Source organism: Oncorhynchus tshawytscha, linkage group LG05 (genome assembly GCF_018296145.1).
Source record: "Oncorhynchus tshawytscha isolate Ot180627B linkage group LG05, Otsh_v2.0, whole genome shotgun sequence".
NCBI lineage: Eukaryota > Metazoa > Chordata > Actinopteri > Salmoniformes > Salmonidae > Oncorhynchus > Oncorhynchus tshawytscha.
The window spans coordinates 8,836,448-8,853,812 of NC_056433.1; the positions used below are offsets into that span (position 1 = coordinate 8,836,448).

The following is a 17,365-nucleotide window of genomic DNA, read 5'->3' on the forward strand; positions in this document are numbered from 1 at the left end:
CGTAGGAAAGGCGTCCGTAGGAAAGGTGTGTCTAGGATAGGCGTCCGTAGGAAAGGCGTCTGTAGGAAAGGCGTGTCAAGTAAAGGCGTCCGTAGGAAAGGCGTGTCTAGTAAAGGCGTCCGTAGGAAAGGCGTCAGTAGGAAAGGCGTGTCTAGGAAAGGCGTCCGTAGGAAAGGCGTCCGTAGGAAAGGCGTGTCTAGTAAAGGCGTGTCTAGGAAAGGCGTCCGTAGGAAAGGCGTGTCTAGTAAAGGCGTGTCTAGGAAAGGCGTCCGTAGGAAAGGCGTGTCTAGGAAAGGCGTCCGTCCGTAGGAAAGGCGTGTCTAGTAAAGGCGTGTCTAGGAAAGACGTCCGTAGGAAAGGCGTCCGTAGGAAAGGCGTCCGTAGGAAAGGCGTCAGTAGGAAAGGCGTCAGTAGGAAAGGCGTCCGTAGGAAAGGCGTCAGTAGGAAAGGTGTGTCTAGGAAAGGCGTCCGTAGGAAAGGCGTGTCAAGTAAAGGCGTCCGTAGGAAAGGCGTGTCTAGTAAAGGCGTCCGTAGGAAAGGCGTCAGTAGGAAAGGCGTGTCTAGGAAAGGCGTCCGTAGGAAAGGCGTGTCTAGTAAAGGCGTGTCTAGGAAAGGCGTCCGTAGGAAAGGCGTGTCAGTAGGAAAGGCGTGTCTAGGAAAGGCGTGTCCGGAAAGGCGTCAGTAGGAAAGGCGTCTGTAGGAAAGGCGTGTCAGGAAAATCGTCCGTAGGAAAGGCGTGTCCGTAGGAAAGGCGTCAGTAGGAAAGGCGTCAGTAGGAAAGGCGTCCGTAGGAAAGGCGTCCGTAGGAAAGGCGTGTCTAGGAAAGGCGTCCGTAGGAAAGGCGTCAGTAGGAAAGGCGTGTCTAGGAAAGGCGTCCGTAGGACAGGCGTCCGTAGGAAAGTAGGAAAGGCGTCCGTAGGAAAAGGCGTCAGTAGGAAAATCGTCCGTCTAGGAAAGGCGTGTCTAGGAAAGGCGTCAGTAGGAAAGGCGTCAGTTGGAAAGGCGTCTGTAGGAAAGGCGTCTGTAGGAAAGGCGTGTCTAGGAAAGGCGTCCGTAGGAAAGGCGTCAGTAGGAAAGGCGTGTCTAGGAAAGGCGTCCGTAGGACAGGCGTCCGTAGGAAAGGCGTCAGTAGGAAAGGCGTCAGTAGGAAAGGCGTCCGTAGGAAAGGCGTCCGTAGGAAAGAAGTCAGTAGGAAAGGTGTGTCTAGGAAAGGCGTCCGTAGGAAAGGCGTCCGTAGGAAAGGCGTCCGTAGGAAAGGCGTGTCAAGAAAGGCGTCCGTAGGAAAGGCGTGTCTAGTAAAGGTGTCCGTAGGAAAGGCGTCCGTAGGAAAGGCGTGTCTAGTAAAGGCGTCCGTAGGAAAGGCGTCAGTAGGAAAGGCGTGTCTAGGAAAGGCGTCCGTAGGAAAGGCGTGTGTCTAGGAAAGGCGTGTCTAGTAAAGGCGTCCGTAGGAAAGGTGTCCGTAGGAAAGGCGTGTCTATGAAAGGCGTGTCTAGGAAAGGCGTCCGTAGGAAAGGCATGTCTAGTAAAGGCGTGTCTAGGAAAGGCGTCCGTAGGAAAAGGCGTGTCTAGTAAAGGCGTCCGTAGGAAAGGTGTCCGTAGGAAAGGCGTGTCTAGTAAAGGCGTCCGTAGGAAAGGCGTCAGTAGGAAAGGCGTGTCTAGGAAAGGCGTCCGTAGGAAAGGCGTGTCTATGAAAGGCGTGTCTAGGAAAGGCGTCCGTAGGAAAGGCATGTCTAGTAAAGGCGTGTCTAGGAAAGGCGTCCGTAGGAAAAGGCGTGTCTAGTAAAGGCGTGTCTAGGAAAGGCGTCCGTAGGAAAGGCGTGTCTCGGAAAGGCGTGTCTAGTAAAGGCGTCCGTAGGAAAGGCGTCAGTAGGAAAGGCGTGTCTAGGAAAGGCGTCCGTAGGAAAGGCGTGTCTATGAAAGGCGTGTCTAGGAAAGGCGTCCGTAGGAAAGGCATGTCTAGTAAAGGCGTGTCTAGGAAAGGCGTCCGTAGGAAAAGGCGTGTCTAGTAAAGGCGTGTCTAGGAAAGGCGTCCGTAGGAAAGGCGTGTCTCGGAAAGGCGTGTCTAGTAAAGGCGTGTCTAGGAAAGGCGTCTGTAGGAAAGGCGTGTCTCGGAAAGGCGTGTCTAGTAAAGGCGTGTCTAGTAAAGGCGTGTCTAGGAAAGGCGTCCGTAGGAAAGGCATGTCTAGTAAAGGCGTGTCTAGGAAAGGCGTCCGTAGGAAAAGGCGTGTCTAGTAAAGGCGTGTCTAGGAAAGGCGTCCGTAGGAAAGGCGTGTCTCGGAAAGGCGTGTCTAGTAAAGGCGTGTCTAGGAAAGGCGTCTGTAGGAAAGGCGTCTGTAGGAAAGGCGTGTCTAGGAAAGGCGTGTCTAGGAAAGGCGTCCGTAGGAAAGGCGTCTGTAGGAAAGACGTGTCTAGGAAAAGCGTCCGTAGGAAAGGCGTGTCTAGGAAAGGCGTGTCTAGGAAAGGCGTCCGTAGGAAAGGCGTCTGTAGGAAAGGCGTCCGTAGTAAAGGCGTCCGTAGGAAAGGCGTCCGTAGGAAATGTGTAAATTCCTATGTTTGATTCGGCCCCATAATGATAATAATGTATATAATTAATATAATGGAGGATATGACAATACAGAATAGAGACTTGTCTTGAAAATGGCACTCGCTGAAATACCAATTATAAAAGTCCTTTATTCTCCTCTGTTTTTATGTGCAGTTTTCTATCATAGCAGCTCAAGGGGGACTCCTTCAACTATGGACATGCGGATGTATTATTTTTCATTAGTGCACTAGACAGAGATGGAGTAGAGAGAAGGAGGGAGGGAGAGAGAGGATGGTGGGAGTAGGGAAGGAGGGAGAGAGAGAATGGTGGGAGTAGGGAAGGAGGGAGAGAGAGGATGGTGGGAGTAGGGAAGGAGGGAGAGAGAGGATGGTGGGAGTAGGGAAGGAGGGAGAGAGAGGATGGTGGGAGTAGGGAAGGAGGGAGAGAGAGAATGGTGGGAGTAGGGAAGGAGGGAGAGAGGGATGGTGGGAGTAGGGAAGGAGGGAGAGAAAGGATGGTGGGAGTAGGGAAGGAGGGAGAGAAAGGATGGTGGAAGTAGGGAAGGAGCCAGAATGGATGGTGGGAGTAGGGAAGGAGGGAGAGAAATGGATTGTTTTGACAAACTGATTGTTAAGGCAACTGGAAAAGACAGAAGGGGATGTAAGATCAATCATTTTTTCAATGTTGTTTATTCCTGACTGTTTTCCAAAAAGCTCTTCCATAACTCACACATGATATTTCACTGTATTATATTTTCTTACCTTCCCTTATACTGTAAAACCATCACACATGATCCAGTCTAAACACTCTCTCTCCTCCCCTCCTCTCCTCTCTGTCTCTGCCTCTCTCTCTCTCTCTCCTCCCATCTCCTCCTCTCTCTCTCTCTGTCTCTGCCTCTCTCTCTCCCTCCCTCTCCTGTCTCTGCCTCTCTCTCTCTCCCTCCCCTCTCCCTCCTCTCCTGTCTCTGCCTCTCTCTCTCTCCCCCCCTCTCCCTCCTCTCCTGTCTCTGCCTCTCTCTCTCTCTCTCTCTCTCCTCCCCTCTCCCTCCTCTCCTGTCTCTGCCTCTCTCTCTCTCTCTCCTCCCCTCTCCCTCCTCTCCTGTCTCTGCCTCTCTCTCTCTCTCTCTCCTCCCCTCTCCCTCCTCTCCTGTCTCTGCCTCTCTCTCTCCTCCCCTCTCCCTCCTCTCCTGTCTCTGCCTCTCTCTCTCTCTCTCTCTCTCCCCTCTCCCTCCTCTCCTGTCTCTGCCTCTCTCTCTCCTCCCCTCTCCCTCCTCTCCTGTCTCTGCCTCTCTCTCTCTCTCTCTCTCTCCTCCCCCTCCTCTCCTCTCCTGTCTCTGCCTCTCTCTCTCTCTCCCCCCTCTCCCTCCTCTCCTGTCTCTGCCTCTCTCTCTCTCTCTCTCCTCCCCTCTCCCTCCTCCCTGTCTCTGCCTCTCTCTCTCTCTCTCTCCCCCCTCTCCCTCCTCTCCTGTCTCTGCCTCTCTCTCTCTCTCTCTCCTCCCCTCTCCCTCCTCTCCTGTCTCTGCCTCTCTCTCTCTCTCTCTCCTCCTCCCCTCTCCCTCCTCTCCTGTCTCTGCCTCTCTCTCTCCCTCCTCTCCTGTCTCTGCCTCTCTCTCTCCCTCCTCTCCTGTCTCTGCCTCTCTCTCTCCCTCCTCTCCTGTCTCTGCCTCTCTCTCTCCCTCCTCTCCTGTCTCTGCCTCTCTTTCTCTCTCCTCTCCTGTCTCTGCCCCTCTCTCTCCCTCCTCTCCTGTCTCTGCCCCTCTCTCTCTCTCCTCTCCTGTCTCTGCCCCTCTCTCTCTCTCCTCCCCTCTCCCTCCTCTCCTGTCTCTGCCTCTCTCTCTCCCTCCTCTCCTGTCTCTGCCCCTCTCTCTCTCTCCTCCCCTCTCCCTCCTCTCCTGTCTCTGCCTCTCTCTCTCTCTCTCTCCTCTCCTGTCTCTGCCTCTCTCTCTCTCTCCTCTCCTGTCTCTGCCTCTCTCTCTCCTCTCCTCCCCTGTCTCTGCCTCTCTCTCTCCTCTCCTCTCCTGTCTCTGCCTCTCTCTCTCCCTCCTCTCCTGTCTCTGCCCCTCTCTCTCTCTCCCCCCTCTCCCTCCTCTCCTGTCTCTGCCTCTCTCTCTCTCTCTCTCCTCCCCTCTCCCTCCCTCTCCTGTCTCTGCCTCTCTCTCTCTCTCCTCCCCTCTCCCTCCTCTCCTGTCTCTGCCTCTCTCTCTCTCTCTCCTCCCCCCTCTCTCCCCTCTCTCCTGTCTCTGCCTCTCTCTCTCTCTCTCCTCCCCTCTCCCTCCTCTCCTGTCTCTGCCTCTCTCTCTCTCTCTCTCTCCCCTCTCCCTCCTCTCCTGTCTCTGCCTCTCTCTCTCTCCTCCCCTCTCCCTCCTCTCCTCTCCTGTCTCTGCCTCTCTCTCTCCTCCCCTCTCCCTCCTCTCCTGTCTCTGCCTCTCTCTCTCTCTCCTCCCCCTCTCCCTCCTCTCCTGTCTCTGCCTCTCTCTCTCTCTCTCCTTCCCTCTCTCTCCCTCCTCTCCTGTCTCTGCCTCTCTCTCTCTCTCTCCTCCCCTCTCCCTCCTCTCCTGTCTCTGCCTCTCTCTCTCTCTCCTCCCCTCTCCCTCCTCTCCTGTCTCTGCCTCTCTCTCTCTCCTCCCCCCTCCCTCCTCTCCTCTCCTGTCTCTGCCTCTCTCTCTCCCCCCTCTCCCTCCTCTCCTGTCTCTGCCCCTCTCTCTCTCTCCTCTCCTGTCTCTGCCTCTCTCTCTCCTCCCCTCTCCCTCCTCTCCTCTCCTGTCTCTGCCCCTCTCTCTCCCTCCTCTCCTGTCTCTGCCTCTCTCTCTCTCTCCTCCCCTCTTCCTCCTCTCCTGTCTCTGCCTCTCTCTCTCCTCCCCTCTCCCTCCTCTCCTCTCCTGTCTCTGCCCCTCTCTCTCCCTCCTCTCCTGTCTCTGCCTCTCTCTCTCTCTCCTCCCCTCTCCCTCCTCTCCTGTCTCTGCCTCTCTCTCTCTCCTCCCCTCTCCCTCCTCTCCTCTCCTGTCTCTGCCTCTCTCTCTCCTCCCCTCTCTCTCCCTCCTCTCCTGTCTCTGCCTCTCTCCCTCCTCTCCTCTCCTGTCTCTGCCTCTCTCTCTCCTCCCCTCTCCCTCCTCTCCTGTCCTGTCTCTGCCCCTCTCTCTCCCTCCTCTCCTGTCTCTGCCTCTCTCTCTCTCTCTCCTCCCCTCTCCCTCCTCTCCTGTCTCTGCCCCTCTCTCTCTCTCCTCCCCTCTCTCCCTCCTCTCCTGTCTCTGCCTCTCTCTCTCCCTCCTCTCCTGTCTCTGCCCCTCTCTCTCTCTCCTCCCCTCTCCCTCCTCTCCTGTCTCTGCCTCTCTCTCTCTCCTCCCCTCTCCCTCCTCTCCTCTCCTGTCTCTGCCTCTCTCTCTCTCTCCTCCTGTCTCTGCCTCTCTCTCTCTCTCTCCTCTCTGCCTCTCTCTCTCCTCTCCTCCCTCTCTCCTCTCTCCTGTCTCTGCCTCTCTCTCTCTCCTCCCCTCTCCCTCCTCTCCTCTCCTGTCTCTGCCCCTCTCTCTCTCTCCTCTCCTGTCTCTGCCTCTCTCTCTCTCTCTCCTCCCTCCCCTCCTCTCCTCCTCTCCTGTCTCTGCCTCTCTCTCTCTCTCCTCCCCTCTCCCTCCTCTCCTGTCTCTGCCTCTCTCTCTCTCTCCTCCCTCTCCCTCCTCTCCTGTCTCTGCCTCTCTCTCTCTCTCTCTCCCCTCCCCTCTCCCTCCTCTCCTGTCTCTGCCTCTCTCTCTCTCCCCTCCCCTCTCCCCTCCTCCTGTCTCTGCCTCTCTCTCTCTCTCTCTCCTCCCCTCTCCCTCCTCTCCTGTCTCTGCCTCTCTCTCTCTCCTCCCCTCTCCCTCCTCTCCTCTCCTGTCTCTGCCTCTCTCTCTCTCTCCTCCCCTCTCCCTCCTCTCCTGTCTCTGCCTCTCTCTCTCTCCTCCCCTCTCCCTCCCTCTCCTCTCCTGTCTCTGCCTCTCTCTCTCTCTCCCCCCCCTCTCCCTCCTCTCCTGTCTCTGCCTCTCTCTCTCTCTCTCCCCTCTCCCTCCTCTCCTCTCCTGTCTCTGCCTCTCTCTCTCTCTCCTCCCCTCTCCCTCCTCTCCTGTCTCTGCCTCTCTCTCTCTCCTCCCCCCTCTCCCTCCTCTCCTGTCTCTGCCTCTCTCTCTCTCTCTCTCTCTCCCCTCCCCTCTCCCTCCTCTCCTGTCTCTGCTCTCTCTCTCTCCTCCCCTCTCCCTCCTCTCCTGTCTCTGCCTCTCTCTCTCTCTCTCCCCTCTCCCTCCTCTCCTCCCTCTGCCTCTCTCTCTCTCTGTCTCTCCCTCTCTCCCTCCTCTCCTGTCTCTGCCTCTCTCTCTCTCTCCTCCCCTCTCCCTCCTCTCCTGTCTCTGCCTCTCTCTCTCTCCCCTCCCCTCTCCCTCCTCTCCTGTCTCTGCCTCTCTCTCTCTCCTCCCCTCTCTCTCCCTCCTCTCCTGTCTCTGCCTCTCTCTCTCTCTCTCTCCTCCCCTCTCCCTCCTCTCCTGTCTCTGCCTCTCTCTCTCTCTCCTCCCCTCTCCCTCCTCTCCTGTCTCTGCCTCTCTCTCTCTCCTCCCTCCCCTCTCCTCCTCTCCTGTCTCTGCCTCTCTCTCTCCTCCCCCCTCTCCCTCCTCTCCTGTCTCTGCCTCTCTCTCTCTCCTCCCCTCTCCCTCCTCTCCTGTCTCTGCCTCTCTCTCTCTCTCCTCCTCTCTCCTCCTCCCTCTCCTGTCTCTGCCTCTCTCTCTCTCTCTCCCCTCTCCCTCCTCTCCCTCTCTCCTGTCTCTGCCTCTCTCTCTCTCTCCTCCCCCTCTCCCCTCCTCTCCTCTCCTGTCTCTGCCTCTCTCTCTCTCTCCTCCTCCCCTCCCCTCCTCTCCTCTCTCTGTCTCTGCCTCTCTCTCTCTCTCCTCCCCTCTCCCTCCTCTCCTCTCCTGTCTCTGCCTCTCTCTCTCTCTCCTCCCCTCCCTCCTCTCCTCTCTGCCTCTCCTGTCTCTCTCTCTCTCTCTGTCTCTGCCTCCCTCTCTCCCTCCTCTCCTCTCCTCCTGTCTCTGCCTCTCTCTCTCTCTCTCCTCCCCTCCCCTCCTCTCCTGTCTCTGCCTCTCTCTCTCTCTCTCCCCTCTCCCTCCTCTCCTGTCTCTGCCTCTCTCTCTCTCTCCTCCCCTCTCTCCCTCCTCTCCTGTCTCTGCCTCTCTCTCTCTCTCCCCCCTCTCCCTCCTCTCCTGTCTCTGCCTCTCTCTCTCTCTCTCCCTCCCCTCTCCCTCCTCTCCTGTCTCTGCCTCTCTCTCTCTCTCCCCCCTCTCCCTCCCCTCTCCTCTCCTGTCTCTGCCTCTCTCTCTCTCTCCTCCCTCTCTCCCTCCTCTCCTCTCCTGTCTCTCTCTCTCTCTCTCTCTCTCTCCCCTCTCCCTCCTCTCCTCTCCTGTCTCTGCCTCTCTCTCTCTCTCCTCCCCCCTCCCTCCTCTCTCCTGTCTCTGCCTCTCTCTCTCTCTCCCTCCCTTCTCCCTCCTCTCCTGTCTCTGCCTCTCTCTCTCTCTCCCCTCTCCCTCCTCTCCTCTCCTGTCTCTCTCTCTCTCTCTCCTCCCCCCTCTCCCTCCTCTCCTCTCCTGTCTCTGCCTCTCTCTCTCTCCTCCCCCTCCCTCCTCTCCTGTCTCTGCCTCTCTCTCTCTCTCCTCCCTTCTCCCTCCTCTCCTGTCTCTGCCTCTCTCTCTCTCCTCCCTCTCTCCTCTCTCTCCTCTCCTGTCTCTGCCTCTCTCTCTCTCTCTCCCCTCTCTCCCTCCTCTCCTCTCCTGTCTCTGCCTCTCTCTCTCTCTCCTCCCCTCTCCCTCCTCCTCTCCTGTCTCTGCCTCTCTCTCTCTCTCTCCCTCTCTCCTCTCTCTGCCCTCTCTCCTCCTCTCCTCCTCCTCTGTCTCTGCCTCTCTCTCTCTCTCTCCCCTCCCTCTCCCTCCTCTCCTGTCTCTGCCTCTCTCTCTCTCTCCTCCCTCTCTCCCTCCTCTCCTGTCTCTGCCTCTCTCTCTCTCTCCTCCCCTCTCCCTCCTCTCCTGTCTCTGCCTCTCTCTCTCTCTCCTCCCCTCTCCCTCCTCTCCTGTCTCTGCCTCTCTCTCTCTCTCCTCCCCTCTCCCTCCTCTCCTGTCTCTGCCTCTCTCTCTCTCTCCTGTCTCCCCCTCTCTCCCTCCTCTCCTCTCCTGTCTCTGCCTCTCTCTCTCTCTCCTCCCCTCCCTCCCTCCTCTCTCTCCTGTCTCTCTCTCTCTCTCTCTCTCCCCCCTCTCCCTCCTCTCCTCTCCTCTGCCTCTCTCTCTCTCTCCTCCCCTCTCCCTCCTCTCCTGTCTCTGCCTCTCTCTCTCTCTCCCCCTTCTCCCTCCTCTCCTGTCTCTGCCTCTCTCTCTCCTCCCCTCTCCCTCCTCTCCTCTCCTGTCTCTCTCTCTCTCTCTCTCTCCCTCTCCCTCCTCTCCTCTCCTGTCTCTGCCTCTCTCTCTCTCCTCCCCCCTCTCCCTCCTCTCCTGTCTCTGCCTCTCTCTCTCTCTCCTCCCTTCTCCCTCCTCTCCTGTCTCTGCCTCTCTCTCTCTCCTCCCCTCTCCCTCCTCTCCTGTCTCTGCCTCTCTCTCTCCTCTCCCCCTCTCTCTCTCTCTCCTCTCCTGTCTCTCCTCTCTCTCTCTCTGCCTCCCCTCTCCTCCTCTCCTGTCTCTGCCTCTCTCTCTCTCCTCCCCTCTCCCTCCTCTCCTCTCCTGTCTCTGCCTCTCTCTCTCCTCCCCCCTCTCCCTCCTCTCCTGTCTCTGCCTCTCTCTCTCCTCCCCTCTCCCTCCTCTCCTGTCTCTGCCTCTCTCTCTCTCCTCCCCTCTCCCTCCTCTCCTGTCTCTGCCTCTCTCTCTCCTCCCCTCTCCCTCCTCTCCTGTCTCTGCCTCTCTCTCTCCTCCCCTCTCCCTCCTCTCCTGTCTCTGCCTCTCTCTCTCTCCTCCCCTCTCCCTCCTCTCCTCCCTCTCCTCTGCCTCTCTCTCTCCCCTCCCCTCCTCTCCTGTCTCTGCCTCTCTCTCTCTCTCCTCCCCTCTCCCTCCTCTCCTGTCTCTGCCTCTGCCTCTCTCTCTCTCCCCCCCTCTCCCTCCTCTCCTGTCTCTGCCTCTCTCTCTCCCTCCCTCTCCCTCCCTCTCTCTCCCTCTCCCAGGCAATGGCACTGTTCTATGGTGTACCTGCTGTACCAGTGTCTTCAAGTCGGTGACCAGTCTCTTCATTAAGAACCTGGCGTGCTCAGGGATCTGTGCGGGTCTGATGTGTGTTCCCTTTGACGTGGCTCTAGGGGCCAGCCCTCGCTGCTGCTGGTGGCTACACACTCTGCTGCTCTGCAAGGCCCTGAAGTTCCTCCACAAACTCTTCTGTTCCGTCACCGTGCTCAGCTTCGCTGCCATCGCACTCGACAGGTGGGTGATTGCAGGAAAATCAAACTGCACTGCTGGTAGCTGCAACATATTGCTTACTGGTCCCATCTGTTCAGATCTGTCTGGGGGGGAGGCACTGCTTACTGGTCCCATCTGTTCAGATCTGTCTGGGGGAGGCCCAGCTTACTGGTCCCATCTGTTCAGATCTGTCTGGGGGGGGGATGCACTGCTTACTGGTCCCATCTGTTCAGATCTGTCTGGGGGGGATGCACTGCTTACTGGTCCCATCTGTTCAGATCTGTCTGGGGGGGTGCACTGCTTACTGGTCCCATCTGTTCAGATCTGTCTGGGGGGGGGTTGTCAGTGTTGCTAGCTATCTTGCTAACTTTGTCTAGCTAGCTAATATTACCGGTTGTTGCTGTTTTTTTGTTACTACACTTCATTCAAAAGATTAGCCAGCTGGTTCTATGGCTGGTTCTGGAGCTGGATTTGTCATAAGCATTCATTTAGGGAAAACTTCACCACAGATGGAAACCACTGGCCTGTCTTTAACTTCACCACAGATGGAAACCACTGGCCTGTCTTTAACTTCACCACAGATGGAAACCACTGGCCTGTCTTTAACTTCACCACAGATGGAAACCACTGGCCTATCTTTAACTTCACCACAGATGGAAACCACTGGCCTGTCTTTAACTTCACCACAGATGGAAACCACTGGCCTGTCTTTAACTCCACCACAGATGGAAACCACTGGTCTGTCTTTAACTTCACCACAGATGGAAACCACTGGCCTGTCTTTAACTCCACCACAGATGGAAACCACTGGCCTGTCTTTAACTTCACCACAGATGGAAACCACTGGCCTGTCTTTAACTCCACCACAGATGGAAACCACTGGCCTGTCTTTAACTTCACCACAGATGGAAACCACTGGCCTGTCTTTAACTTCACCACAGATGGAAACCACTGGCCTGTCTTTAACTTCACCACAGATGGAAACCACTGGCCTGTCTTTAACTTCACCACAGATGGAAACCACTGGCCTGTCGTTAACTTCACAACAGATGGAAACCACTGGCCTGTCTTTAACTTCACCACAGATGGAAACCACTGGCCTGTCTTTAACTCCACCACAGATGGAAACCACTGGCCTGTCTTTAACTTCACCACAGATGGTGGTGCATCAAAGATGCGGTGCATCAAAGCCAAGTCAGCCTGTGCTCATGGTTCTCACAGGGAAAGTGAAATGAAAGGCTACAATGACTTTGCTCATTGATCATGCACACCTCAAATTACATGTCACTAGAAGTTCCTTGGAATTTTTTTTTCCGCAGGTGCCTTTTCCTCATCTGGATAGACGCTTGTGGTTTCTAGCTAACGTTACACCTATTAAAGCAGTGGAGCGTGTAGTGAAGCAAAGCTTTAATGGTCTTAACCATTCATGGGGTGACGGGGTCATCTACATGGGCCCCGAGTGACGCAGTGGTCTAAGGCCCTGCATCTCAGTCCAAGAGGCGTCACTGCAGTACCTGGTTCGAATCCAGGCTGCATCACGTCCGGCCGTGATCCCAGAGTCCCATAGGGCGGCTTAACTGACTTTTAACAAGTTAAATAAAGGTTCAATTATTATTTTTTAAATATATATGTATATATGTTTTATATAGACTAGCTAAAAGATAAGTGAAAATTGATAACAGATTATGATAATTTTCTGGTAATTTATTTTATTGTAATTTGCTCCATGGCTCATGTGGCCAAGATGACACAAGGCTGTTGGTCTCGTCTCAGTCACCAAGAGGAAGGACTTTGCAGCTGTTTTAATGAACAAGGCTTGGTTAATTAAAACAGCTGCAAAGTTCTTGGTGGGTGGCGACATTCGAATAAAACCCAGCCCTCCTTTATGAAAAAAAAAACCACATGAATTTCACGTGATCACATGTAAAGTGTTGTGATCTTATGTGAAGATAATGTGATAACATGTCAAGTGTTCCAAAAACACGTTTTCATGTGATCTTATGTGAAGATAACATGTGATAACATGAAATGTTATGTGACGTGTTCCATTTTTCACATGATTTCACATCTGAAATTTCACTTGAAAACGTGTTTTATTTTCTGTAACGACTGAAACTAATTTGCATGTCATATCATAGGAAGAGACACTGCATTCACACAACATTGCACGAAGTAGGCAGTTTGGATTTTTCACTTCAAATATATCATACTTTGACTAAAACGACTACTGATTGACATAAATCGTTGTGCAACATCATGGGTGAACTCTGGCCATCGTCTTTCAGCTCTACTGGTATGGGCGTTTTAAAACTGAAAACAGTCAAATCTGTTTTTGTACCAGATAAAACTTCCCTCTATCTCTACTCACCCCGTGTGGTTTGGAGACGGGCTGTAATTGATGCAGAATGTGTACTCCACTCTGCCTGGTGCTGTTTGTCTCTCCTGCAGAGCTCCCTGTTCTGAGCTGCAGCCAAAATAACTGACAGTCCACAGGGAGGGACTCTCTCCCTGACACTCTCAGCTACACTCCATTCTATACTCTCAGCTACACTTCATTCTACACTCTACACTCACAGCTACACTTCATTCTACACTCACAGCTACACTTCATTCTACACTCTACACTCACAGCTACACTTCATTCTACACTCTACACTCACAGCTACACTTCATTCTACACTCACAGCTACACTTCATTCTATACTCTCAGCTACACTTCATTCTACACTCTACACTCACAGCTACACTTCATTCTACACTCACAGCTACACTTCATTCTACACTCTACACTCACAGCTACACTTCATTCTACACTCTACACTCACAGCTACACTTCATTCTACACTCTCAGCTACACTTCATTCTACACTCTACACTCACAGCTACACTTCATTCTACACTCACAGCTACACTTCATTCTACACTCTACACTCACAGCTACACTTCATTCTACACTCTACACTCACAGCTACACTTCATTCTACACTCACAGCTACACTTCATTCTATACTCTCAGCTACACTTCATTCTACACTCTACACTCACAGCTACACTTCATTCTACACTCACAGCTACACTTCATTCTACACTCTACACTCACAGCTACACTTTCGAATAAAACCCAGCCCTCCTTTATGAAAAAACATTCTACACTCACAGCTACACTTCATTCTACACTCACAGCTACACTTCATTCTACACTCTACACTCACAGCTACACTTCATTCTACACTCACAGCTACACTCCATTCTACACTCTACACTCACAGCTACACTTCATTCTACACTCACAGCTACACTCCATTCTACACTCACAGCTACACTCCATTCTACACTCACAGCTACACTTCATTCTACACTCACAGCTACACTCCATTCTACACTCACAGCTACACTTCATTCTACACTCACAGCTACACTTCATTCTATACTCACAGCTACACTCCATTCTACACTCACAGCTACACTTCATTCTACACTCTACACTCACAGCTACACTTCATTCTACACTCACAGCTACACTCCATTCTATACTCACAGCTACACTCCATTCTACACTCACAGCTACACTTCATTCTACACTCTACACTCACAGCTACACTTCATTCTACACTCACAGCTACACTCCATTCTACACTCACAGCTACACTTCATTCTACACTCTACACTCACAGCTACACTTCATTCTACACTCACAGCTACACTCCATTCTACACTCACAGCTACACTTCATTCTACACTCACAGCTACACTTCATTCTACACTCACAGCTACACTCCATTCTATACTCACAGCTACACTCCATTCTATACTCACAGCTACACTCCATTCAGCAACTAACAGCGATGTTAGTTTACATTAGGGGTAGGTAGGTAGGTAGCTACAGCGATGTTAGTTTACATTAGGGGTAGGTAGGTAGGTAGCTACAGCGATGTTAGTTTACATCAGGGGTAGGTAGGTAGGTAGGTAGGTAGCTACAGCGATGTTAGTTTACATTAGGGGTAGGTAGGTAGGTAGCTACAGCGATGTTAGTTTACATCAGGGGTAGGTAGGTAGGTAGCTACAGCGATGTTAGTTTACATCAGGGGTAGGTAGGTAGGTAGCTACAGCGATGTTAGTTTACATCAGGGGTAGGTAGGTAGGTAGGTAGGGAGGTAGGTAGGTAGGTAGCTACAGCGATGTTAGTTTACCTCCTGATCTACATCGAACACACAAAGCCTTGGTAGTTACTACTGTCCTGATCTACATCGAACACACAAAACCTTCGTAGTTACTACTGTCCTGATCTACATCAAACACACAAAGCCTTGGTAGTTACTACTGTCCTGATCTACATCGAACACACAAAGCCTTGGTAGTTACTACTGTCCTGATCTACATCGAACACACAAAGCCTTGGTAGTTACTACTGTCCTGATCTACATCGAACACACAAAGCCTTGGTAGTTACTACTGTCCTGATCTACATCGAACACACAAAGCCTTGGTAGTTACTACTGTCCTGATCTACATCGAACACACAAAGACTTGGTAGTTACTACTGTCCTGATCTACATCGAACACACAAAGCCTTGGTAGTTACTACTGTCCTGATCTACATCGAACACACAAAGCCTTGGTAGTTACTACTGTCCTGATCTACATCGAACACACAAAGCCTTGGTAGTTACTACTGTCCTGATCTACATCAAACACACAAAGCCTTGGTAGTTACTACTGTCCTGATCTAACACTCAGAGAACCGAATGCTTACATTGTATACGTGTTCCTCTGTTGCTTTTGTTTAGACTCAGTATGTACTGGTTAATGTTACGGTTAAAAGTGTCACTGCAGAGGCTCAACTCAGTGTGAATGAATGCTCTGTGTGTAATGTTGTCTATCCTCTCCTCCTCTCTAGGTACTACTCTGTCCTCTACCCTCTGGAGAGGAAGATCTCAGACGCCAGGTCACGTGACCTTGTCATCTACATCTGGATCCACGCCACCATCGCCAGCGTACCCGTGTTCGCCTTAACCAACGTTACGGATGTGTATGCAACATCGTCCTGTTCCGACGCCCGCGCCCGCTCCCTGGGTCACATGGTCTACGTGTTGACCTACAACGTAACCACGGTGATCCTTCCGCTCGTTGTCGTCTTCCTGTTAATGATCTTGATTCGCAGAGCTCTCAACGCCAGCCAGAAGAAGAAGGTGATCATCGCAGCATTAAGAACACCTCAGAACTCCATCTCCATCCCTTATGTCTCTCAACGCGAGGCTGAGCTACATGCTACGTTACTGGCTGTGGTGTTAGCCTTCTCAGCCTGTAGCGCCCCGTATGGGGCGTTGGTGGTATACCGCACTCTTCTCGGGGACGGGGAGGACTTGTCCCCTTCTCTCCATCTCACGGCCATCTGGCTGCCCAAGGTGTCTCTCCTCACCAACCCTCTGCTGTTTCTGACGGTGAACGGCTCGGCTCGACGCTGCCTGTTTGATGTTCTAGTCCGGGTACACAGACGCTACAGCCGGCGTAACGTGGTCAGCACTGGGGATCTGGGGCTGAGGGGCGAGGGAGGGTTGGGAGGGTCTGGGACCCTGGAGGGGTCTGCTCGCGCTGGGAGCCAGCTCCTGGAGATGTTTAATATCGGACAGCAGCAGATCTTTAGGCCGACCGATGAAGAGGAGGAGGAGGTGGAGAATGCGAGCCCTTCATTAGGGTCAGGGGTGGGGGGCTGTCCTCATCCCAATGAGAACCACCACCAGGCAGGAGGAGGAGGGGGAGGAGGGAGACATGGAGGGAAGGTGGTTCTACAGAAAGAGACCGAACCAACCAGAGAGAGCGTCCCGGTAACTAAAGAACAACCTCCTCTCTTATTGCCCGAGGTCTCACCTGTCCGTGCCTGTGCTTACACCTCCTCGTCACAGGTGGCGCCAGCAACCCCCACGGAGCCCGAGGACGCCACCCAGTTTGGGTTCGGGCCATTCGAGCTGCCGCCCCAGTGGCTGCCGGAGACCAGGAACAGTAAAAAGAGGCTCCTCCCACCGCTAGGGAACACCCCAGAGGAACTGATCCAGACCAAACAGCCACGCCCAAGGCCAGAACGACGAATCAGCAGGAACAACAAGGTCAGCACCTTCCCCACATCGACCCCTGAACTATAAACCCCGACCTTTGAACTGATGGCCCCTGATCACAGCTATCGGCGGAGGTCAGCATGTGGATGATTTGTGATCCGTTTTGTGTCAATGACTGGGTACAAAGTCAGTGGAGGAAACCCCACCTCATCAACCACCTGACCAACCACCTGATCAACCACCTGACCAACCACCTGCCCAAGGGCCCCCTGTAAGAGAGAACAGAAAGTACAACTCCAGAGCTCGATGAGTCTGTCTCATTGTTGATTCTCTCTGTTGTGTAATGCAGTGGTTCCCAAACGTTTTATAGTCCCGTACCCCTTCAAACATTCAACCTCCAGCTGTATCCCCTCTAGCACCAAGGTCAGCGTACTCTCAAATGTTGTTTTTTGCCATCATTGTAAGCCTGCCACACACACACACACACACACACACACACACACACACACACACACACACACACACACACACACACACACTATACTATACATTTATTAAACATAAGAATGAGTGTGAGTTTTTGTCACAACCTGGCTCATGGGGAAGTGACAAAGAGCTCTTATAGGACCAGGGCACAAATTATAATATAATAATAATCAATAATTTTGCTCTTTATTTAGCCATCTTACATATAAAACCTTATCTGTTCATGGAAAATTGTGAATAACTCACCACAGGTTAATGAGAAGGGTGTGCTTGAAAGGATGCACATAACTCTGCAAAGTTGGGTTGCATTGGAGAGAGTCTCAGTCTTAAATCATTTTCCACACAGTCTGTGCCTGTATTTAGTTTTCATGCTGGTGAGGGCCGAGAATCCACTCTCACATAGCTACGTGTTTGCAAAGGGCATCAGTGTCTTAACAGCGTGATTTGCCAAGGCAGGACACTCTGAATGCAGCCCTATCCAGAAATCTGGCAGTGGCTTCTGATTACATTTTCACAGAACCACTTGTTGCAATTTCGATGAGGCTCTCTTGTTCAGATATCGGTAAGTGGACTGGAGGCAGGGCATGAAAGCGATAACGAATCCAGTTGTTTTGTCTGTTTCGGGAATGTACCTGCGTAAATGCTATATCCCATTTGACATGGTCTGTAAGCTTGAGTTCATTTGCACACAAAAAGTCATACAATGATGGAAAGACCTGTGTGTTGTCTGTGTTAATGCAGACAGAAAAGAGCTCCAACTTCTAAATCATAACCTCAATTTTGTCCCACACATTGAATATAGTTGCAGAGAGTCCCTGTAATCCTAGATTCAGATCATTCAGGCGATAAAAACATGACCCAGATAGGCCAGTCGTGTGAGAAACTCATCATCATGCAAGCGGTCAGACAAGTGAAAAGGATGGT

The 17,365-nt window shown here is 52.9% G+C and overlaps 1 protein-coding gene across 1 annotated transcript in view; it reads left to right on the top strand.

Moving 5' to 3' along the window:
* Window positions 1-16,456, top strand: part of gpr176 (G protein-coupled receptor 176) — a 40,517-nt gene extending 24,061 nt beyond the window's left edge. The window contains exons 2-3 of the mRNA XM_042321428.1: window positions 9,674-9,926; window positions 14,800-16,456. Coding sequence (XP_042177362.1) covers window positions 9,674-9,926; window positions 14,800-16,042 — 1,496 coding nt within the window. The 3' untranslated portion in view covers window positions 16,043-16,456. The remainder of the gene's footprint in view (window positions 1-9,673; window positions 9,927-14,799) is intronic.
* The last annotated feature ends 909 nt before the right edge of the window (window positions 16,457-17,365 follow it).